The sequence below is a fragment of the Falco punctatus genome (genome assembly GCF_963210335.1).
Source record: "Falco punctatus genome assembly, chromosome: 15".
Classification (NCBI taxonomy): domain Eukaryota; kingdom Metazoa; phylum Chordata; class Aves; order Falconiformes; family Falconidae; genus Falco; species Falco punctatus.
In genome coordinates, this window is record NC_137595.1 from 15,801,501 (window position 1) to 15,825,406 (window position 23,906).

At 46.5% G+C, this 23,906-nt stretch overlaps 1 protein-coding gene across 9 annotated transcripts in view; it reads right to left on the reverse strand.

Annotated features, from left to right (window-relative positions):
* Nucleotides 1–143: 143 nt before the first annotated feature.
* Nucleotides 144–23,906, reverse strand: part of IL1RAPL2 (interleukin 1 receptor accessory protein like 2) — a 495,600-nt gene continuing 471,837 nt past the window's right edge. For all 9 annotated transcript variants that reach the window (XM_080365714.1, XM_080365715.1, XM_080365716.1 and 6 more), the window contains one exon: nucleotides 144–23,619. In XM_080365714.1, the coding sequence (XP_080221840.1) occupies nucleotides 22,922–23,619 (698 nt within the window). In that variant the 3' untranslated portion in view covers nucleotides 144–22,921. The remainder of the gene's footprint in view (nucleotides 23,620–23,906) is intronic.

Genomic DNA, 23,906 nt, shown 5'->3' on the forward strand with positions numbered 1-23,906 from the left:
ACCTGCTGCCGGCGGGGGCGGCCCCCGGGCGGTGAGGGGGGATCCGCGGGTGCTGCCCGGCCCCGCACACCGGCCCCGCCGCGCCTGCCCACGCGCCGCCCCACGCGTGTCCCCGTCCCGCCCCTCCCCCCCTCCCGCCGCCGGAGCCCCGCGGCCGCCTCAGCCTCAGCCCGGGGTGTTGCCGCGGGGCCCCGCAGGCTGGCGCCGGCCCGCGGCAGCACCGGGGGGAGAGCCCGGGGGTCCCCGGGGTGCGGTCGGTGCCACGGGCTGGCGGAAGGTGCACCAGCCGCTTAAAAAAAAAACACCCAAAGAGCCAAAACAAACAAAAACTTTACACCCCCCAACTATATAAAAAAACCCCTTAAACTAACCCCCACCTCCCAAACTACATTAACAAATAATAAAAATAAAGCTAGCGGCCACAAGCACTTCAAGACCCTGTCCCCAAGGGGATGAGCGTGGCACAGACGAGCCCCCCAAGGTGACGGTGACGCTGCCCGCAGCACCACACTCGCTCCGAGCCATCGTGGTGGCCCCCGCAGCCCCGGCTACGCTGGCCACAAGCCGCTGGGCAAGCCCGGCCCCAGGCCCGCAGCCAGCTCCCCAAAGGCAGCGCGCTGCTATCGGCTCCGCTGCCCCGTACAGCCTCCTTCACCCTGTAATTATGAGCGGGAAAAAGAACATCGCCTGCAACTATTGCAGCGGGGTGGAAAGACGTGGATATTTTTGAGTCTGATATTTAGAGAGAGAAAAAAAAAAATATAAATTGGTGGACATGCACATTTCTGAGATGAAGTCCTTAAACATCCCTGAAGGATGCTTAGGGCTGGGACATTGCCGCCTTGCAGGGAGCGAGCAAAGGGGCCCAAATTCTGAAGCGGTATCAAACACAGGCGTGAAATTAAGACAAAGTGGTCTGAGCATCTTTGGTGCCTGTTGGCACAGCATGGCAGACACGATGCCAGCAGCAGAGTGGCGGTGTTGTAATAAAGGCATTTGGCAATTTCCTTGACAGAAATGCTGATGCATCATTCAGCTTCAGAGTATTCTTTTAAAGCAGCCCACGCTGGGTACGTTATCTGCTAAAGCGACCCTGGCTTTTGCTCTCCGTCTGCCTGTAGGCCAGCGTAGTGATGCACCGCTAACAGATTTGGGGCCAATTGCTGCAGTAAAGCGTAAGTTTGTTGTAAATGGGCCTAACGCAGCTACGCACGACGGACAGAAATCCACACACAGCAACAGCCCAGCCCAAGCCCCTCTCCATACCCAGCCCAGCCCCTGCTCTCCCCTGGGCAGCGTTCGGAAAATTCTGGCCCTCACACCACCTTTGAGAAGCTACAGTTTTGCTCCCCATTATAGCCTTCCTGCCTTACATAAATCCATCATTAGCCTTTTTGCTTGTGTTATTTCTCACAATCCCTCTTTATCTCTTCCCTAACCTTTGGGCTGTCCTTTGTCTCCTGCCACTTTCCACTTCCTTCCTGCTCCCCTGGTGAGAACTGGAGTGAAACTCCCGGCTGCTGCCTGCCAAACGCCCTCTCTCTTGCTCCATCTCTTAGATTCTTTGCTGAAATTAATCTTGCTCGCCTCTGGTGAGTGCTCCAACCTGAGGATTAATTTCCACTTGACACAGCTCTATCCAAAAACGATAGGAAAATCTGGTTTTAGAAGTATAATATGGCTCGCAGTACTTCTGCAGGCATGTCTCAGTATCTCTTTGCTATGTGCTTTTATGCCCACCTTTCACCGTCTTGCCTACGCTGGTAGAGCTTCCGTGGATGCTCCAGTCCCACTCGCACCATCATGGGCAGAAATTTTAAGCGATTCTCCCCTGGCTGCTGAGACAGGCAGCACATCTTTTCCCCATAAAGGCCTTGCAGATATAACAGAAGCAACAGCTGTTTTGTCACTGATATCTGCAGCAGACCTGTTGAGGGTGACAATGGCACCAGGACAAGGTTACTTATCAGAGTAGAACCAGATTTACAAGCCCCACGTTCCTCATCACCAGCCTGATGTTTGGTCCCTCTTAGAAACTGTGCTCCTTGTGCCCCCTGCGGCCCCGTGCCCTGCTTCTGCTGCTGCTGGTTTGCAAGTGGGCTGTCCCACCTTGCTCTTCTGCACGAAGCCACATGGCAGAATAACTCCCAGGAATCAGAAAATTCAATGCCTTAGTGCAACCTGGCTGTTTACAAATTAATAAGCTATGCTCATCTTATCAATAATGAAAGTGAACAGGATCCCTTAAAATAAATTAATTTAAAAAAAAAAAAAAAACACAACAAACACAAGAAACAATCAAATGCCATCAGTACAGCTTTGCTCTCCAACGGCGTAGTCACACCCCTGCAGCCAAATTCAGCAACCACAGACCTGAACATAAAACCCGTTCAAATGTCTATGTGCATGCAAAGGATGTTTTGTGTTAAAAGGGAAGTGCAAGCACGAAGGGGGAAGAACTTCCTTTGTTTCAGCAAAGGAAATGCCATTGTACCCCAGAAGTACAGGGCTAATCCAGAGCTCCTCTGTCCGCACCCTTACCCCCCACCCCAAACTCAGGTTTGGGTCCATAATAATATTGCTAATAGTAATTGCCCCTGCCAGACGTGACACTCGGCAAAGGAAGGGAGTGTTTAAGGCTGAGGCTCAAATTCACATGCTGCCCCGTTTCCTTTAGCTTTGTTTACGCTGGGGTCTCAGCTACAGGTGTGAAGCTGGCAGAGAAAAAAAAACCCAGCAGATAACTCGGACCAGAACAGGATTTCCTGTCTGCGGGAAATAAACAGCTTCTTACAACGTGGTTTCAGTCTGAACTGGAGAAGCTGAGTCTTTTCAGCCTCTCTTAGTCTTCTGAACTGTAAATTCAGAGAAAATACCACTCAGAATAACTCAGAGTCTTCTCCCCGAAATACCCGCCCCCCCCCCCCCCCCCCCCCCCCCGACACACACATCCCCAACAGTGCCCAGGGAATGGACACCCCTGCTGCTTCCACGGCTGCAGGGCCAGCAGCTCACGCCACATCTGCAGCTCCAGAGCCAACCCTCTGCACAGACTTCCCAGCGTTTTCAGGACCCAAGTCCTAGCTATACAACCCTGAGCCTAGAAATCCCACAGCTCAAGTTCGGTGCTCTGCTGCAGAGGGAGGAGGCAAATCCCTCTGGGAGCTTCGTGGTCCCCTGCTCGCAGCTTCATGGCAGGGAGCCCGAGCCTGACCCCTGCGTGCCAGCCCTCCCCAGGACTCCTCTCTGCAGCAGCTCCCCAGCACTTGCTCCAGGGTCACGCAGGATGCCTGTGAACACCAGCTTTCCTTGGCGCTAAAGCACTCCCCGAGAGATGTATTTTGCTGGAATTTTTCTTACCTCCTGTAAGAGAGCTGCATTCTGCCATTACCAGAGGTGCCTCATCAGACTATCGCCCAGACACGAGCACCTTTCTCCCAGAATAAGAATCCTTTACAAAATTCCCCATGATGTTTGCTTTTTATTCGAACTAGAGATTTTAGACATATCTTTAGAGTTTCTCTAGGGCACAACCCTTAGCCAAGAGGCAGCAAAGTGATACAAAAGCCCATGAAATCTTCTTACGACTACAGACTTCACCCTCCCTTCCAGAAGCTCTCTCTGGATTGCTGGCAGAGGAGGGCCAATCTTTTTGCCTGATGCTTTCAGAAACCATTTTGTCCTCGTTTGGTTGCACCAGAACCAGATTACCAGCTGTTAAACGCTGATTACAGGAGAGTCAACGGGTGGCCAACAGCCTGCATGGTATTAACCCCAACACACATCCATGAGCAGGGTCTCTTGGCCGCTGCTTGAATTCATTACCATTTACAGCATCATTCTGGAAGTGATTTATTGTTACTAATGCTTTTTATGAAGTCCTGGAGTAGAAAAAAAAAAAAAAAACAACAAAAAAACAACCCTTGATTTATTAAGCCAGCCACTAACTTTAAAGTTGTCCCCTTCCGTTTCAAATTACGGCATGGTTTAGTACCGTGGGTGGCTTTGCTAGACTGTCAGGAACAAAGTTACACATTAAAAAACTGTCTAGGATTGTATACAGCCTGGTGGCAGTCACACAAAGCCATGAGTACTATGTGATGAATACAGAAAAGCCGGGAATACTTTCATCAGGTCACACCTTGGAAAACATCGGTATAACTTAGCACAGCTGCTGCAAAAATTCTTTGGATTACAGGGGAAAGATTTAAGTTTCAGGCCATGGACACCCAGTTACTTAGACTCCAGTTTAGTTAAAAGATGCTAAAGGAGATGAACCACCCAATCCACTTCATAGCTTCAGTATTTCTGTGACCCATCCCTGCAGTGCTTGGAAATCACAGAAAGATGTTTTTGTTTTCAATGGATTGTTGGATCAGGCTCTAAATATTTCTCATGCTTTCTCCTATTTAAACCAAAGAAGATTTCACTTCATTCCAAACACATTAAGGCTGGGCCCAAAAGTCATATTTAAACCTGAACGTCTTCAGATTTGCACTTTGCAGAGGCTGCTGCATTGGGATCGAGAGACAGTTACTACCTCAAGTAAACTGGCAACACCAGAAATCCAGACAAACCAACCAAAACAGTCATTTCCCATACAATACTCGGGAGCACATACAGTAGTTTTCGGCTCTTTAAAAATTAAATAACTTCTTCCAGCTCCTGGCAGCCGTGCTAGTTCAGTTTCACAGGATATCCAAAACGAGACCAAACAGCCTCCTTCCCAAAGGATTCCTGAGCGGACAGGCAAGCTGGAAAAAGCGCCTCTCACTACTGTAATCACAGCCAGGATGTCCACCTCGTTTCCCAGGGTAAAGCTTAAAATACAGGTCTCCCACAAGGCTTGTGTCCAAACGCCGCTCACCGTGACTCTTGCAGAAATTCATCTTCTTCTCAATTGCGCACAAAGCAGCCTGCCGGAGGGAAGCGTGTCCCTACGCATGGCATGTAGAGAGCACGAGGAACCCTCTCCCAGCAGGACTGATAACCCTCCTTCACTGCCTGACCCATGACTTCACAGCATTGTTTCAGCGCGGCACTTTGGATTTCTCAAGCAGGAACGCTGCTGGCAGGGTCCCATTTCCCATCAGCCCAGCACACAGCCCGGCCAGCCCTGACAGCACCACACAAACGCTTGCAGGGAGAAGAGTCCTATTTTCTGGAATGATGATATTTTGCACTTCTGGCTCTCGGACTCTCAGTTCCAGTGCCAAAGGAATGCTCAATTGTGATTTTATGCAGTAACACACAAACCACACAGATAACTGTTTCCCTGCGTGAAAGGCATTTCTGTTACACCGTCTCCCCATTAAAGTTTTAAAGTTTTTCCTACTGATTTTCTTTTCTTTCCTACGTCACCAGGAATTTCACTGTATGCCTGCTATCAGAACACCAACACGTTATCTGCATGCTACAGTAACACCAGTGCACGAAGGCTGGCTGGCAATTTGGCAAAATTAAAGAGCAAGATGATTTATTGAAACAAACTGAACTCGTACATTTGAGATGACCATCGTATATTACTGGTGTGCAACCATCTGCCTAGCTGTGAGTTTTTCTCTTCCCTCCCATCTTCTGCAAAGTGATTTCTTCATTCAAAGCGGCAACCATTTTAAACGCTGTGCAAGGAACAGTAGCTATATGTTACTAGGTCATCAGATCCCAATGGGGTTTGTGAATACCATAAAGAATTTCAGCCCAACATCTGTCTGCTCCCTGAAACAGATGCAATTATGGGAAAAAATAACTGCTGCTTCTTCACAGACAGATTTCTCAGTAAAAAGAAACCAAAGAAAACTGACATAGCACAGTTTAATCACTTAATCACATTAAATTTATCAGTCAAAATATCATGTGGCATATGTTTGTTTTTTTGTGAAAGCAAGTCAAGTTGTGGTAACTTTTCTGGCAGACAGGCAGAGGGTTTTTTTGACTTTTAAAAAATCTTGCAGGCATGGTTTTGGTTTTGCCAACCCAATGCTAACCTTGGATGACTCAGACCACAGTTCCCTTTTATCCAAACCACTGAAGTTTGGTGGTTAGCTAAGAAGGAACTGGTATCTGAATCACCCTTGGTTTAGAGGAATTGTCAGATAAAAGTCTTGGGCACGGGGTTTTGGGGGCAGGGTGTTGGCTGGGATTTTTCCCCCCCCCCCTTCCCCAAAGGAAAGAAAAAAACCCCAGTAACTTTAAAAGCAGGGACACCGTTCAATGTAATTTAAAAAATGAAAAAACAAACCAACCAAACAACTTTATCCTATCTTTCTAACCTTTCCAATGTCACGTGTCAGTCTGTGTATATTCTTAGTAAATGAAACAGATTTTTTTAGTCATGTTGCAAGCCTAACCTGTGCCTCACAAAATGACACAATTTTAACCTTTTCTTCAGCTACACAAAAACCACAACATCATTGCTCAAGTCCCAGTTACACATTTGCAGTTCCCAGACCCCCTGCTTCTCCTTTTCTTAGAGGGGGAAAAAAAAAAAAAAAGTAAAAAAAATTTTAAAAAACCCCAACCACAAAAATCGTCATTTATCCCCCATCCAGCCCACTGGAACAAAACCTGCCCTCTGTGACCTACTAAACATCTTCAGGGAAGCCTCCTCTATTCTCACTCCAATTTCTATTTAGTTCCAAGTTGCTTTTCATCTCAGTAGTTTGTCAACTTTGAACATTTCAAACACACTCGGGCACACACAGTGCCAGAGCCTTTTAAATCCTCTTTTCCTCAAGGGAAATGTATCCCGTCTTTGGGAGGTTGCTTCGTGTGTGTGTGTGTGTGTGTGTGTGACTGCAGGATGGGAAAAGCAAGGGGAAGCTCATCTGAGCCTTGAGCAATCGAGTCCTCTTCCAACACTAACTCATGAATAAGTCCTGTATATCCTTGCCAGCCCTGTCTAAACATTCTCTATCTTTGTATATTAATAACCAGCGTATAACTTCCAGCCAAGTTTCAATGATGTCTGTAACACCGTGTTCAGTCTGCTAACCAGCAGCACGGCTCCCGTGAGGGTCTGTCGGGATACTGGCCACGCTGGGAAAGCAGTGGGTAGGGGCGCCCGCCTTGCTGCTGCTGCACAGCGCAGCTGTCAGCTGAGGCTGTAAACATTTTAAAAATTAAATTTGACAAGTTGTTTAGCGGCTTGGGAAGAACGGGAAGTCGCTGCGCAGTCATTCACCGATATGTAGTCTCACTACAGCCTCTGCCAGTTATTCACTGATATTTAGCCATGGAAGTTCTGTGGGCGAGGGATGTGTCTGCGCAGCTCTGAGGCCGGGCGTATTCCCTGCTTTTATTGATAACCTGGAAACAAATCCCAAATCATTGCTGCATAGTTCAGAGAGGACAGAAAGCCGCAGCTTAGCAAGAGGCACAGGGCTACACCTGTATGCGCACATGGCTCAGTGACCTAAACCCATTTAAACATTCACCTCTGCAGCTCGTCCCCGGTTCGTGCAAGCCCAGCTTGTGTGCAGCGGGGTGGAAGGGCCATGGCACAGACCCTTCTCCCCGTGCCAGCCTGGTGCAGCCGGGACACTGCCCACAGCACTGCATCCTGGAGGCAATCACAAACCATGCCAAACACCGCAGGTCCGCGGGAACGCCTTGGTGCAGCACTGTGCCAAAAGGGCTGATGGGCTCACGGCTGCAGCAGCAGAGCAGACCAGGAAAGGGACTTTACATCCCATACGGCTTTGCTGAGGTGGATGCTGGAGCTGCTGTTCCAGCGTCTTTCTAATAATGGGCAGAGCAGAAATGAAGGATGAGATTCAGCACAAGGAAGCGGCACAAAACCGAATAACTGCGGACAAAATGCCTTACTGTGCCCACCTTGAATAGCTAGAGCTCTTACCTTGCTAAAAAGAGAAGTGGCTTTATATTTTCTCCCAAGGAAATAACAGTGGGTATTTTAATAATAAAAGCCCTAATGAGAGCCAGCAGCTGAAGCAGAAATCAGACAAAACCCAAAACAACCCCCAGCCCAAAAAAGTAGAAATCAAGGCACCATGTGTTAACAGACCTGTTGGTTTCCATTTCTCATGGATCTCTCACTTTCCAGTTCCCAGGGTAAGTGAAAGAGCGCTCAGACCTCCCCAAACAGCAGCTGCTTTCAGCAGCCTCCCAGACTGTTTCACTAGTCCAAAGCAGCTGGCGAACAAGATGTCCTGACCATGACACCTCCTGTGCCACCCAGGAATCCCATCCCCTCCGGAGGGCTGCCTGGCTGCTTTACAGTAGCCAAGCCACAGCCCAGCCCTGACACCCTGTAGCACATTAGGGCTTAGCCTTCCAGCAGGGAGACCTGGGGACTTAAACCAGCTTCCCTTTTTGCAGCAGCTTAAGCTCTTTAAGGAGTTTAGCTCCATAAACCAATTAAACGTCTTTAAGTCCTTGAGCTCTCATACCTTCTCCAAGCAGCCTGCATGCTTACATTGCTTGAAAGGGTGAAAGCTCATTTCATCTAGGCGAGACCTGAGCATCTCACAAGGTCACGGGGCGAGCAATCCCAAGCAGAGCTGGTGAGGCTGGAATCCTCTGCAGAGCAATTCTGGGGTGCCGCACTCCTGCGGCACCCTTTCTACAAGCAAATTCTTCCAGGTTTGGAAAAGGCCGACTTTACCTTTAATTCTTTGCTTTCTAGAAGCCCCAGTTCTAGGTTATAAAGTAATAGGCGGCCCATGAGCTCATAAACTTCATGCGCTAAGAGTGGGAGTAAAACAGCCATTATGTGCATTTACACATCCACTGTGGCAGCGCGGGCAGGCGTAACTGTGTCACCCCCTCGAGTCCCATCCCAATGCCTTATCTGCCCTTGCTGCCTTTTTCCTTTGGATTAGTTAACACTAAAAGGAGGAGGACGCTAATACAGTCATTTGATATTTAAACATGAAAGCTTACAACCAAGTCTCTGAAGTACTGTTTCAGGCTTTTTTGTTTTGTCTTTAAATAGACAAATCAGCAATATCTTGAAAGCCAGAAAACCACACCATAAAGTTTTATGTGAATCTATCACCAGCCTCCTTTGTTTCCTGTAGGACATATCCCACATAGCTAGATGTATTTATATATAAAGTATCTAGATTTCCATTATATATACATAAATAAAATTACTGCATAGCCTCTAAAAGCTGTAATTTTCACAGACGCTCTGTTTTTTTATATATATATATATGTATGTCAGTTAATAACCATACATCATTATGTTGTATTAAAATTAGACTCTTTAACTCCTGCACAGGAAAAACAACATGCTGTGGTAACAATATGATTCTGTAAACAGTTGTGGATTAACATTCAGTGACCACTGAATCTTTTCTGTGATTGAAAATCCCCACCAGCTGCCTGATCTGCCTTTGTCAGTAAACGCTGCATCATTTTATAGCAATAAAAAACACAGCTCGCCCACTCGCTTGAGGTCAGTCATGTGTTTATGCCTGAAAAGGAGCATTTACACAAGCATTGCGCGAAGGGCAGACCTGCTCCATTGCTCTGGAGCTGCTGCTGTTGCTCACCTACAAGGTCACCATCTCTGTTTCTTCTAAAACAGGACAACTCACCCAGGGAACACCCCATCCAGCAGCTCTGCTGGCTCAGCACCCAGGTGGTACCCCCTGCATCAGGCTCAGCTGAGGAGCACGTGGTGCTGAGCCCCCGGACCCTGAAGCAGATCCAGGGGTGCTGGATTTTGGCACGGGCTTTCCAAGATGAGCCCTGTCCCAGTAAGGCACTTGGTGCAAGTCACTACCTGAACCCAACTCATCAGCAGGTCCAACTGGAACTCTATCTGTGGAACTTCCCGGCCTACCCCCCCAACCAGGAGGCATCTCGGCGGTTCCTGCCTCCCTGCAAACACCAGCATTTCCTGCAAACGCAGATGGCATTTCAAAAACCTTACCTTTGACTCAAAATTTCTCAAGGCCACACAGCTCCTACTGAAGCCTTTCCAGCACAGCTGCACCCACCAGCTCGGACCCTGCCTCCCCCATCCCCTGGCCAGCAGCACTGTCCCAGCGCCTCCAGCTCTCCGCGGGGCAGGGGAGCACACGCCGCCTGCCCAGAGCTGAGCTCCCTCCTCAGGCAGGGACCCAGGTGCCAGCAATGCTGGCTGGTAGGGAAGGTGAACACAAGCGTGGGCAGTTTGCCCTGGTTTTATACTCTGTCTCTGATGATACTTCTACACGGGCCCCTTCCTCGCAGGGCCAAAGCGGGGGTGTCTGTACAACTTGGGGATCTGCAGCAGTTGCTTGCATTTTGCGGCGTACCTGGCCTGCTGCGGCGCAACAGGAGTCACAGCCTCGCACAGTGACACCCTCCACCGTGGGCCATCACACTTCCTCCAGAGCTTTCCGCTCCGATAATTTTAGGGCACCCCAGCTGTAACTCAGAGGACAGCCCTTGCCAGATGGTTTCTCTTCCTCCACGTGAGCACGCAGCTCCTGCACCCTGGCCACCCTGTGCAGGCGGCTTGTGCTCACCCTGAGCAACCGGCGCAGGATACGGCCCCCAGCAGAGCCTGCCCGATGCCAGGGGCTGTCCGCCTTTCACCTCCGGCCGCCAGCGCAGCTCCCATGGCCCTGTATGTGGCACCTGTCCCCTGCACAGCCCTGGCAGAGCCACCCCCTTCACCCACTCGCGTCTCGGAGCAGAGCACCGGCCAGCAGCCCGCACCATCGCCTGCTGCGCTCCCACCCCACGTGGCAAGTTACTTTGCGGTATCAGCCAGCCCAGCACTGCTCCCCTCTGGCCTCGGCCCTAGCCGTGCTGAGCTTTGGGATGCGGCGGAGGGTGGCTCAGCAGCCTGGCTGTGCCGGGGGCTTCCCCAGCACAGACCCACACCCGTGCACTGTGCACTTTCTCCTCTTTAATCGGCTCTCCGAACCCAGAGATGTTCCTTGTGGTGACTGAACGCACACGCGTGCCCTCACACACCTCTTCTGAGCTGCACGTTCTACGCCGCCTCCTGCTTCGAAACAGCAACAGTACTTACATTTTTTCCTAGATGTTTTGTTATTGAATTAAAAAAAAAAGACCCAACAACAAAACCCAGAACTTTCAGTTTAACGTGACATACTTGAACCTTTTTGTTCTTTTTGCTGGATTTAGGTTACCCCACAGGGATCGATTGTTTTCTTTCTTGTCCAGACATGTCGTCCTGCTTGGCCAGATAACAATTTGCTTTACTTTTGTGTGGCTGGACGGGTTTGTGTTTTCCCTTGACATTTCTGTGAACAATGTAGCGAAGGCTGTTGTTGTGTATCCCCATTCCCTTTCTCTTTCTGGCTTATATTGATGATTCTCCCGTAACTGATGCTAGCTATTTTTCCAGTTATATTTAATCCCCTTCGTGGCCACTTCCACTTTTCCAATGCATATACTGGCATTACATTGCCTGGTATCCTGTCCTAATTTCCATGTTACAGCTGCTGGGAGGATAATCACAATTTATCTATTTTTTTTCTCTCTCTCTTTGCCGTGTCCCTTTGTATTGTTTATTCTTCATCTAGATTGGGAGGGCCTGCAAGTCCTTTCATGACTATTATTTTTTCCACATGTCCAAGCTCAAACTGAGAATTAGAAAGCTTTCAATGCTGATCTTTACTTGGCCAGCATTTCTATTGCATTTTTCTTTTTTAACCTTTTGAGAGCATGTTCTGCAGTTTTGCCTTCCCAGCTGCTCAGGCAGGGCAGCAGAGGCAGCGGGGGGGGCTCACGGGGGCCAGCCCCCAGGGTGACTCTGCACTGGGGCCCTTGGCAGAGGTGCAGGCTAGGAGAAAGGTAACTGCATTTTAGTCAAGCTGAAACCTGATGGACGTGGGGGTCAGGAGGGATGATTCTGGCCTCTGGGCGATGTTAACTCCACGCTGTGACTGCTGTGGTCTTCTACAGTGCGGCTGACCAGGAGGGTTTGGCTGGGTTGAGTGGGGAGCACGGTTTCAGCTCACTTCTTAAAATCTGGTGTGGTATTTGATGCCTTACCCATGTAAAACTGGGAAGGGGAGAGCATAGTTTTTTACTTCAGATGGCAAACTGAAAATACATCTGGTAACTCGCCTCCACGTTAGGAGGAATCACAAGTTCTGCCAAGCCACATCACGTTAACTAGCCTAGTTACAAAAATGCAGACCCTGTAACTCACAGCTCTTTTTTTGTCCTCGGTAGAAGCCGTTGGATCGATGGAAGCCAAATGCTCAGCGTTATTACAATCTTCCTTTTAAGCCCCTCAGATGAATGGAACAAATTCTCACTTGGAGAAATCAGGTACAGATCCCTAGCAACTGCACTGGTCTGACTGGCTTTTGAGCAGCACAACTTGCAGCAGAATATCATTATTCACTTCAGCTGTCCCCTGTTCTGGCAAATTATCTTTCCTCTCCCAAAATGGATCTCTCAGCTGGAGACCTTTATTTTATCATCTTAGTGTAAAAAATCCCCACTGCTTCCTCCCTCCAAGTTAGCAATCTATGATTTCCATGGGGAAGTCCACCCTAGGTGTAGAGCTATGACTTATGCTTGACTAATACCACCAAGACTAGACAGGGCACCAGCACATTTTTAGCTTCCAACACCTACCTGAAATCTCTCACCAGGTCCATGACTGCCTGCTCAGGGGTTAGTCACTTCCTCCACAGCCTGTAGGGAAGACAGCAAAGTTAAGGAAATGTTGCTCTGTTCTAACAAAGCTTGTCGTCCCTGGCTCACCGCTCACACATACACCAAATTCATTGTGTTCTGTAAGAAAACTACAGGCTACAGTCTGATGGAGGTGTCACTAGAGCCTTCACCCAGTCTCTTGGTGTCACCTGGTAAGCTCCTAAATTAACCAAGCACCACAAGATGTGGTTCCTCAATGTTACAGCGAGCCTCGCTGCCCCAGCGCTGCGCTGCAGGCTGCCCACGAGGAGCTTTTCCCTTCCCGCAGCCTGGGAACTGACGGCGCGGCTCAGTGCAAAGTGCAAGTTAAATGTGAAATCATCAGCAAGGGTGGCTGGGGTCAGCAGTGATACCCCCAGCACACGCAAACCTGGGGAAAAGCAGAGCAGGCTGGGGCGAGGGAGGTCAGCCCAGCGGGAGGCTTCATTCCCAGAGATGCCAGGCAAAGCTGTAGGGACACGCTGAGGCTGATGATTATCTGAGCTTGTTCTGCTTCAGCTACTTTGTGAAAACATGGCTTCCACATCACAATTTTTAAGTACTATTTAAGAAGCTAATAACTTGCTACCGGTTAAATTGGGTCCTGAGCAGGTTACCTGGTGATACTTCAGTCTTACTCTGACATCGTAGTTTTGCCACCAGCGCTGTTCCTGCGGGTTTTGCTGGCTCTGGTGGACTCGGTATCAGAAATCAGATACCAGCAGGGCCTGGTGGATATGTGTACTCAAGTGCTGTTGCTGAGGAAGTGACAGCACTTGAACCCCTTTGCCCTGGCTGCTGGCCCCAGATGGGCATCCCTGCGCCACCCCTTGCATACCGTATCCCTGCCCTGCTGACACCGAGCAATAATTCGGTCTTTGGGCTCGCTCCGGCCTCAGCCTCTTTGCCCAGCAAAGGGAGAAGCTGCCAAAGGAGAGGTGTAGGCCTGTCCACTAGAAACAGCCCCAAGATCAGCAATTAGCATCACCGAGAAGTGACAGTGGGATGGCAGCAGCTGTGGGTGGCAGGGTGATGGGTGCTGCGTCCCCCCATGATAAGGAGGCTGCTGGCTCCACCCCGTGTGAGATGAGTGTCAGCCATCTCACATGGATACTGACTCCTGCCCTTCTGCACACTCCCACCCCAACTTCTGTCAACGCCCTGCGCAAACCACCACGCTTTTCCCTGGCTCTTTTGGGGAGAGTTTGTGCTTTACAGTCTTACTGTAAAATAACAGGTCAGGCTTTTAAAATCAGGAAGTTTCTCTAACAGGCTTCTGTGCTTTTGCTATAATCGCTCCACATGCTCCTCTGACAATTTATGTGACCTTATTTCTCAAAAAAAAAAAAAAAAAGGAAGAAGAAGAAAAGACAACTCCCATCATCCCTCAAGCCTCAGTAAAGCTCTCCACACACTAACAGAGAAGCAGAGGCTGCTAGCTCTCTATCTGGAGCTCTTCTTACACATGTTTGTTAACCCTCAGGGTACAATGGATGCTGAGAATTACTCTTTTGTAACATTTGTTTGGCTGCCAAAAAGGAAAAATGATTAGCAGCTCAAAGGTTACATTGCTGTGTTTTGCAAGAGAAGCCCTTGTCATGGGCTGCCTCTGTTTTGCTGACTGTGGACGTGACACGGCGATGCTCGGCTGCCCGCGGGGTGCCGGGGTACCCTGCTCGTCAGGCTGTGCTGCTCCAGCTCTCCGTCCCAGTGCTTGTGGTGCAGTGCAGGAGATATCCACCGCTGTCCTCTTCTCCTCCCAGGGATGGCAGTGCCCAGACCTCACGGGTGGTACCCAGACCTCGCGAGTGGCCACCTAAGGCCTCATGTCCCACCTAATCCACAAGATCACAACCAGCTTTATACTGCACAGAAAACACTCCCTGCTACCCTCAGTGCTACCTCGATACCCTCTCCAGGGATTTCAATATGTTAAAGACAAGTAAGATGAGTTTACAAGACATAGTCGACGGTTTAAGAAAGGGATTTAAAACAGGTTCCTGAATTAATGACTATTGTTTCCTTTATTAGCCCCTTATCAGCCTGTTTCCTGGAGACAGAGCTGTTTGGACAGGATTTACCTCTCTTTGGACCCTGGGGAGCTCAGGATTTGGGTACCTTAAATAGCTCTGGAAGCCTTCTTGCGGGTCTCAGAGCAGGCTGCAGTGACCACGAGATGCTGACACCCTTGCATCCAAGCAGTGCCCATGCCCTACACACCAGCTGCCAGCACGGGCATGGCTTCAGGGCAGGCCATGGTGGGCTCCAGCCCCTCACCCGCTCAGCTCCTGCCCCTCTCTACCCCACATCGCTGCTCCGAGGCACCTCTCAGATACACTCACCCAGCTCGGCTGTCCCTGCCACATCACTCTTCTCACTGGGCACTTGTGTTGCTCACATTTCACAGCCGGGGCAGTCTGCCAAGGACAGGCTAGGTCCGTCAAGTTCATGAATGTCCTCCTTTATTTTGCTGTCTCAGGCCCCTCTCCCTTGTTCCCCGATAAAGGGGTTGCTTTGAATTGTCCGTACACTAAGGTACACCCGTACCTGCATGGCATTAGGCATTTTGCAAGGAGAAATTGTTAGGAAAACTTCTGACTGAAGCCTTCCTCACAGTCTGGCACCGTCGTATCACAGATGCTTTCTCTGTTCATTACGTTGATGGGTGTTAGCAATGAAGTTTGAACTTTGTTCAGATTTTCCCTCAGTTTGGCAGTATAAGAGCCAGAGCTCTGATATGGGTTCAGCCTGGTTGTTAGGTACAAATTATCCACAGTCCTATTTTTTCCCCCGCTGTCTCCTTTTGCCAGTAATTTGCTACAGAGCAGAGATCTCCTGCCATCTCATCTTGTCGGTCTGCATCCTTCCAAAGTCGCTTCGCTGCTGATGATTAGCTTCTGCCTTTTCACCTCTCCGCAGGAGAGCTGCTGATCCATCCCACAAGGAAGCATCATGACTCACTCCGGGAAAGCTCTCCCATGGCCCCCAGGACAGCCCTGGTGTGACCCATGGAGGGCACAGAGGTTGTCCACACAAACTGGAACAATCTTGTTCTGTTGGTTGAGACGATGCGGCCACAGAGCCAGGACAAGGCCATCTGCTGTGAGGTGGCCAGTCTGGTCCAGGGAGTACTATCTACTTACTGGTCAGAGCTCTGGAGTGGGAGGCTGTGGGCACGGCCCCAGTTCTGCCTTTGGATTTTGGTAGGATCTTGAGCAAAATGGATCCTAACCCTGTTTTTCATTTGCTAAAGGGAGGATGAAAACATGTCCCCGGTGGAGTTAGGTGTTAGATTAATCGTTTCATGATCATAAAGCCTTTGATATCCTTTAATCAAAGAGCCGTTAAGGGTTTTAAAGGTTGTTATAATTTGTGGAATAGATGTTAATTTTCTGTGCAGAGCCTACACAGAATACGGAGCTTCTAATGTTTTTTGGGGACTAAGTATTAAATGCTCCCTTTTAGGTGCTGACAGAAGTTACCTTTAAGCCACATACACACACTGATTAGAGTATATTGTACTTTAAAAGCTTCTTCACATCTCATTAGACCTTCTCTTCTTGAGTCACCTCATAAGAGGCCAATTTACATTGAGTCTAGGCCACGTCAGGGTCTGCATTTCTCATGAAAATATGTCCTGATAGGAAAAGCAAAGCCCCTTGTGCTCTCTGCATGAGAATCACTAATTCTCTCCTTCACATCATAAATCCCAGGGCGTGCTCTGAATCCCAAATAAATTTGATTTAGAAAGAAATGAGGCACACAGTTCTTCCTTTGACAATTTTCGTTTCCACCTTGACTTGCCTACATTTCTCCATGAAAAGAGGGCACCAGAGACCTTGCAAACCCTCTGTGCAATAGGAGCACAGCCAGAACTGGTGCTATATTCTCTAGGTGTTGTTCAGCCAAATACGTGAGCCCACCCTGCCATGCATGAGCACGGTGGGCGCCCCACTGCACGCAAACGTAGTCCTGTTGATCTACAACCTCCAACGGGTTCAGCAGTAGCTGTCGGTGCTCTCACTTCAGCAAAATACTTTGTATGCCCATAGTGGAAACTTGCAGGCAGGAAAACATTTGCCACCCACTGCTTTGTACAAAGGAATTATTTTACAGTCCTAAAAGAAATTGCAAAACTCATCTAGTATAAAATACATTGTTTTGTCTTTGTGTTCGTCCTGATGAGAAGAAAGCTCTTAAAACCTTGTAAAGCCAATTATGTTCTATCAAAATGAATTAGAGCAGTTGTTTATAGAATACCTACCGTGAGAATGTGGCTTAGCTTGACAAACTATATTTTTATTATTTTTATTTATTTGCTTTACTGCTTGGTCTGTAGCTGTACAATGATATTGCAATGAAGAGAAAATGCTGACAGGTCATGTTCTGCTTCTATTGGCCGGGCTTCTCTTTTATACTTACATGACAAATATCCTGGCAAAGCTCAGTAACTTTTACTTCATGTTTCCTTTTTCACAGACATTGTTTTATACCTCTTTGGAGCAGCCTTATTAACCTCTGAACTTCTGCAGTGGCATTGAAATGATCAAATGGCTCCTTGCAGTAAGCGTGGCAAAGCTGTCCTTCCTTCACCATCACAAACACTTCATGCCATTTCTTTAGGGAAGCGAAGTACATTTCAGAACATTGTTCTTTGTGTTTGCAAGAATGTGACGTGCCAGTACTTTCCATTTTCACATTTTGCTTCCTACCTGTAACGAAGTATTTCAAAATCCCCTATTTTTAACATTTGCTGTGCTAACTAGTGCAGAAACAGAACAGAACTGTTAATCACTATCCTTTATTAAATTTTGAAACCTTATATACTCTCAAGACCGTGGAGGAAGGTACTTTTATGTATTTTTCATTATTTTATAAGCAAATAGACCAATATTGATTATATTAAAGGAATGTCATTGCAATGTTCAGGTACTCGTTTTCCTCCTGACCTGAACAAGGAAGGGCTCCTTGGTTCACTGCCACCTTGGTGCGGCTCTTCCAGCTTCGCCACCCAGAGCAGTCGTCATTTCTCACAGTCCCAACTAACTAATGCTGCTAATGTAAGAACTGAAGACCAGGACTAATTCCCGCGGACTTTTGATAAGATCTGACTCCTGTGTGGCTTAATTGCTTTGGAAAAACAGGCTCTGGCTGTGATTGCACTGCTCAGCAGACTGCAAGACTGAGACCCCCGGGGATGGTACTGATGCAAACTGATACAGCGCCCAGCAACTACATGTTGCAAGAGCTGCAGAACTGCTGTTGGGACAGTTCTAAACAGTGGTATTAACTTTCTTCCTGACTGGAACATGGTTACTGGAAACATACATCTGGTAGAACAGGGCAACGGCAAAAGCAAGCAGTTGGGTTTGCTGAAACGCCAGAGCCAGAAGTCATACCTCCAGCGATGGGATCCACTGTGCTGCAGAAACTGCTCACCTCACCCATCTCACCAGAGGTGATCTAGTAACACTTCTGGCATTAACATGCAAATTTCAAACCCACAGAACCAGCAGAAAATGTGAGTTTTTACTTTGTGGGGAATTTCCACACACGCAAAGAAGCTGTTTTTTCTTTTTCCCCTTTGGAAGAAACGAAGAAAGTTTCCCAACCAACAGAAAACTGAATTTTAATTTTAAAATTATCAAGACAAGGGTTCAGAATCAAGTGAGCTGCAAGAAATGGTATTTTTCTGAGGAACTTTGCACAGCATCCGTTGAATAGTGGACAAACATGACGTGTTCATGCAAGAGCTGTCACTGTGCTATATTGAATCAGTGTTTCTGCTTGGAAGACCCTGGACCCTGACTGCTCTCTTCCTCCTCTCTCTTCTTCACACTCCATATATTTCTTACTGTCCCAGTAACTTTGCAGCCCCCAGCACGAACCTCAAAGCCTGCACAAGAGAAGAGGCATGAAATGCTGCATGGACGTAGGGGTTTCTTGCAGATGGTATTTCTAACCTAGCTGTCCTGCTGCCCATGGGGTAAGCTACCAGTTGCCCAACCGGGACACAATGAAAACAGCTACGGTTCTCCTGTCTCTCTCTGAGACAGTTCTCTCACTGAGTTCCCAGGGAGCTGTCACTGCCAGGCTAACAAGCACTGAACATTTATTTCTTGTAACCAGGGCTGTGAGACCTGACAGCTGTTCTGCTGTAGTACTCGCATCTATTCAGAGACTGAAATCGGAAAAGCTGCTCAGAGGCTCTCCGTAAGGGCACAGTTCTAACGGCTGCTAAATACTGTGATTTCTGGCACTGAACTACTCTTCCAGGCCCCTGCTCAGTAAAGTATTTCCCACTGAATTAAGAGGAATTTAAGTATGTGCTTACGTGTTTGGATAAACAGAGAAAGCCTGTTGAATTAAAGGAGCTACTGAAAGCAGAGTAGAAGCCCTTAAAAATCACTATTTTTTTCCCCTTAAAAGTATCTGTTATTTATTCCCAAGTCCTTATCTTGTTTATAACAAAGAATGAACAAAATTCCTTTCCCAAGGCTGGACAGTCCTGGAGCATATCCACACCAAACAGGGACAAAAATAAGCTTGATTTTAGGCAGATTAAATAAGCAAATACTTCTTAGTCTGTTGACTTCTTTCTCTCTATTTTGTCTTTTTTATTCCTCTGTACACAGTAAACCTAAGGTTTTATGGCCTTATCCAAAGTTCTGCTGAATTTGATGAAACTCCTGTTGGCTTGAATGGGTTTTGGAGCAGACCTGTAGGCTGGGTATGGCAATATCTTTATACAGGGTTCTCATCCACTGTCTAGCAAAAGGAATATTAATCATTAAAACACTGGTCCAGCACACAGCCCCCAAGAACCGCCAAGATTCATTCTACTGTTACTCTGTTAATTTAAAACTGCACGGTTTTCTCTCTGAACTTCCTTTAGCAACATAAAATCTGAATAGTTTTCCAATTTCTAGCTCATTTTATATACAACCTACAAACCATAATTGCTTCTGAAGCACATCACACACAAAGGTAAGTACACAAACAGTAGCTTCCAAACCTTGTAACGAACTGCCCTTAAAACGAACATGCCCTGGACCAGAAGCCTCGTGTGGCTGCAGTAGGGATGTTTGCTGCTGAGGATGCTGCTGCTGGGGATGCTGCTGCTGGGGAAGGCACAGCTGGACCAGCCGGGGGTGCCGATGGCTGCAGCCGCACAGCGAGATGCAGCACCAAGCACCGTCAGGGCAGTGCCTCTTCCCCGACAAATCCAGCTCAATAAGGACACAGCTTGTGTGAGACAGTGGAAAGCAAACTGGCCTTATGCCCTTCTATTTCACCTAATGAGGTTCACCTGAATGAGCTAGAACATTTTTGCTACCAAAGCCCTGACCCAGCTGCCACCACGAGGGACCCCGCTGGAGGGTGGCTATGGAGGTAATTTCCACAGTGGGACAAGCTCCCGGTCCCTGTGCCACCCATGTCCCACCGATGGACACGTTGCAGTGTTTGACAGCATTTTTGCAGACCCTTAAGTGCTACCTATGGCAACACTTGGCCTCCAGCATGTCATACTGCTGTCACATGAAAGTGAGCCAACGAGAGGCCTCCTGAGCTCAGGTCCCCACCCCCATCCTAAAAGCAGAGGGGTACAGGCGGTTCCGATTCACGTATATATTGTCGCAGTACTCAATACACACTTTGAAATCTTAAAGCAGATTGTGACTTGTCATCTATAACTAAAAGATACTGATACACAGACACACAATGTGCTTTTGCAAAATGACAGAAAAACTGTTCTTTTCATGTTACCTCAATGCAAACATGACTGCATTTTGCTTTTGAATAGCTACTGCTCTACGAGACATATTATCAACAGGTAAATGAAATTGCTACCCATATTTAGTCATTTGAAATAAAAAGAAGCAGACCAACCTGCGTATGGGTTATTTTTCTTTTGTTTTTGGAGTTTGCATGCTTAATACAGAACTAGTAGGTTTAAAATCTCACGGAACATTCTATGTGAATTAACCAGATTCTAGAGTAATCCTAGAGTGGAAAGGAAAAATAATGAAAAGTACAGCTTTTCATTTGAACATATGCAGCTCTTTTCATGCAGGGTTTTCTTTTAGTTTTTTTTTCCTTTTTTTAAATTACACTTTGCATTAAAGAACATAGCCGGTGTAAACACAGTCTGTAACACTTATAAAACAGTGCAAATTTTGTAAATTTCTGGGAGGAGCTTGAAATACATATATTTATAATGGAGTAAAATCACTTTCTTTCTCGGTAGAAAAATATGTATATTAAACACCTATATGTTTGGAACTTAACTTCACAAAAGAGCAATTTATAATCCTATACTGTGTAATAAATTAATATCTGTTCTAGATTTCCATTTACGGTGTGTGTCAAACGCATAATAATGCTAAAAAAACCCCAAGAGAAACATGTATTAGTTAGAACCCAATGAAAATCTTACAGATAATAACTGGTGTAAGAGGGCACAGAATAAAGAACGGGGGAAAGAAGCAATGGAAAAATACCGACCTCTATGAATTATTGCACATTTGAGATCATTCTCATGGCCTTTGGGCCAATTCTGGATACTTTTAAGTCTTAGGTCAGTGTTTGTTTCCATTTGACTGTAGGGTACAATTTAGGAACCACTGCAAAATGTCAAGGAACTTGCTTGCTGATGAAACCACAGGCAGCTGAGTGCAGAGTGCTAACTTTTATTCATGCAATCAAGGAGAACAACACTAAAAACATACGGAAATACAGGCAAGGTTGCCTGCCCTAAAAATGTTTTTTGGAACTTGCTCCAGCAGATCTTACTGAGACAAAACTCTCATGTCCACTGTGTTTCCATTAAAGCTGTGCCAAAACCTGCAAAACTGGCTTCTGCCTTCAATACTTAGAGCTTTTTCCTTGAATACTGTTGTCTCCATGGTCTGACTCTGCAACCCTTAATCAACTGAGTATGGAAATCTCCACGAAATATACTGGTCCGAAGAAAACTCAGCTCACTGAGTAGTAATGCTTGATGCCGAGCACCTGTATAACACATCTCATCCACAAGCAGCAAGAATGCCTTCCATGAAAGATAAACGACAGTATCCTATTTGACTGATGGGAGCACTCATGTAAGTGAGAAATGCAAGACCTTGCCAGCTGCTCAGAAATATCACTTTTCACTAGTTGCACTGACAGCAGAAATATTCCTGCTCCAACTGTATTTAAAAGGTACATAAACTGACAGGTAGGTAAGCAGAGAGAGAACTGTCTCAGGTGATTATCACTGCAATTGAAGTCAGACTACTAGTAAATCTGAATAATTTAGCACTTTGCCTCTGAATATTGCTGTAGTAATTAGTTTCTATTGCTGATGTTCTCACAAAAAGGTTAATTTCAAATTGTAATTACTGATTTTGGGAAAAAAATCCTATGTAAAATGACATTGCCTGTACTACAAATCTTAAAAGAGCTCAAGAGATCTTAAGAAATTTCAAACTAATGAATTGACTAACAGATATACTTAAATTGTTTAAAAAAAGCATTAAAAATCTGCAAAAAATTGTGAAATAACCTACAACTGACAGAAAAACTGTTTAAAATCCTCCTAAACGTCTTCCAATATTCTAGTAAGTTGTTTAATAAAACCACGTTGCTAACCATTGACTAGGAATACAACATGCCTCAATAATAAAATGAAGAGATGCTGATGTGAGCAGGTGATTTATTCTGCGGTAACTGTTACTATGCACTTTATTGACAAAGCTTCCTCTGCATTGTTTCAGCTGGTCATCTTCTAAAATGTTTTTGCAAGACTATGTTACTGGGAAGGTTTCCTCCTCCTTCCTTTTGAGAATGATTCACCCCTTGTGGTCTATGCAGGAGATAATCATTTTTGTAGCATGATTAGAATTTCAAACTGTACTGAAGTCTATATGAAAAACCCAACAACTTCCATGTATTTCAAATACTATTACTTAAATATGTAAGGATGTTGGAGATCATATACAGTCACCTTTTATCCATCCCAGATTGTAAACCTACTGTAAAAGGACGGGATATGGTTTTTCTATCCCCCCTCCATTTTAAAGAAGCAATAAAACTGTACATTAAAAGACAGGAAGGACATTACTGAGTTACAAAAGAATGCCCCCTTTGTCAATAATTTGTAAATGTAAACAAAAAAGTTCAAGTAGAAAAGCAAACAAGTGTGCCGCCACTTCGAGTACGTTTTCTCACCCCATGGGGTTAGGGCAATGTTCGTTAAAAATGTCTTCATGACGGTCATGAAGCATCTCAAGAGTCCTGATCTTCACTACCAAATATCACTGGTGAAGCTAAGCTCCTTCGCTGATAAAGGTAGCAATGGGTTGTTCCTGTGGAACTCCTGGGGATCCTTCATGGCACTGTTAAGAGGTAGCTGTCCGTTTAGTAGTGTCAAAGGTATGTTACAGTATGTGTGATGGTTGCTTATGGAAGCTACCGGCAACGTTGCTGCTGACACATCGTATTCATATCCTCTGCAATAATGTCTCATATGCACAGAGTCTGCTTGATGGTAATCAGTTAAATCAGCCCGCGATTCTACCAACGTGGCAGAAGTGCCCGTGACAGCAAGCGAGGGTACAGTCTGGAGGTCTCCGAAAAGGCCCTGCTCTGCAGAATCCAGGACCTGATGTCGAGACACCACCTCCTTTTTCTTCCCTGGCATTTCAAAGACTAGGCGCTTCCAAAATTTAGAATTCAGTTTGCTGCTTTTTGGTCCTTTCCACTTGACCACTGAGAGAAGTTTGATGGTGTGCTTTAAAGATTCCACTTCATGATAATTCACTTTCCCTTTTAATTCAGTACACTCAATCAAAATAACTTTGATTTCTCCACTGACTAGCATGTTATGGAGTCTGTTTTCCATCTCAAAAATACTCCATCCTCTCCTGAGAACATAGTCTGGAGTTAACACGATAATGAGTCTTCTGCTTTGTTCAACACATCTTGTGAGATCTTCAATGTAGGCTACAAATTACAGAAAGAGAGAAAGAGTAAAGAATAAAGAAGTCTATTGTATGAAAACATCAGGCTTGCAATCAAGTATAACAAAATCCTACAGCTTACTGATCCACACCATTTAAGATAAGGGGCATTTCACAATATACTCCAACAAAAATAGGATTGTGTACCACACCGTATTTCTATTGATGGAGTACATATAGAAAACTCCGTAATAATATCCTCTTCCTTTACTGTTTTCCCCTGTTATCTCAACAGAATGCCATTTATATAGTAATCTCACTGTGCAGATG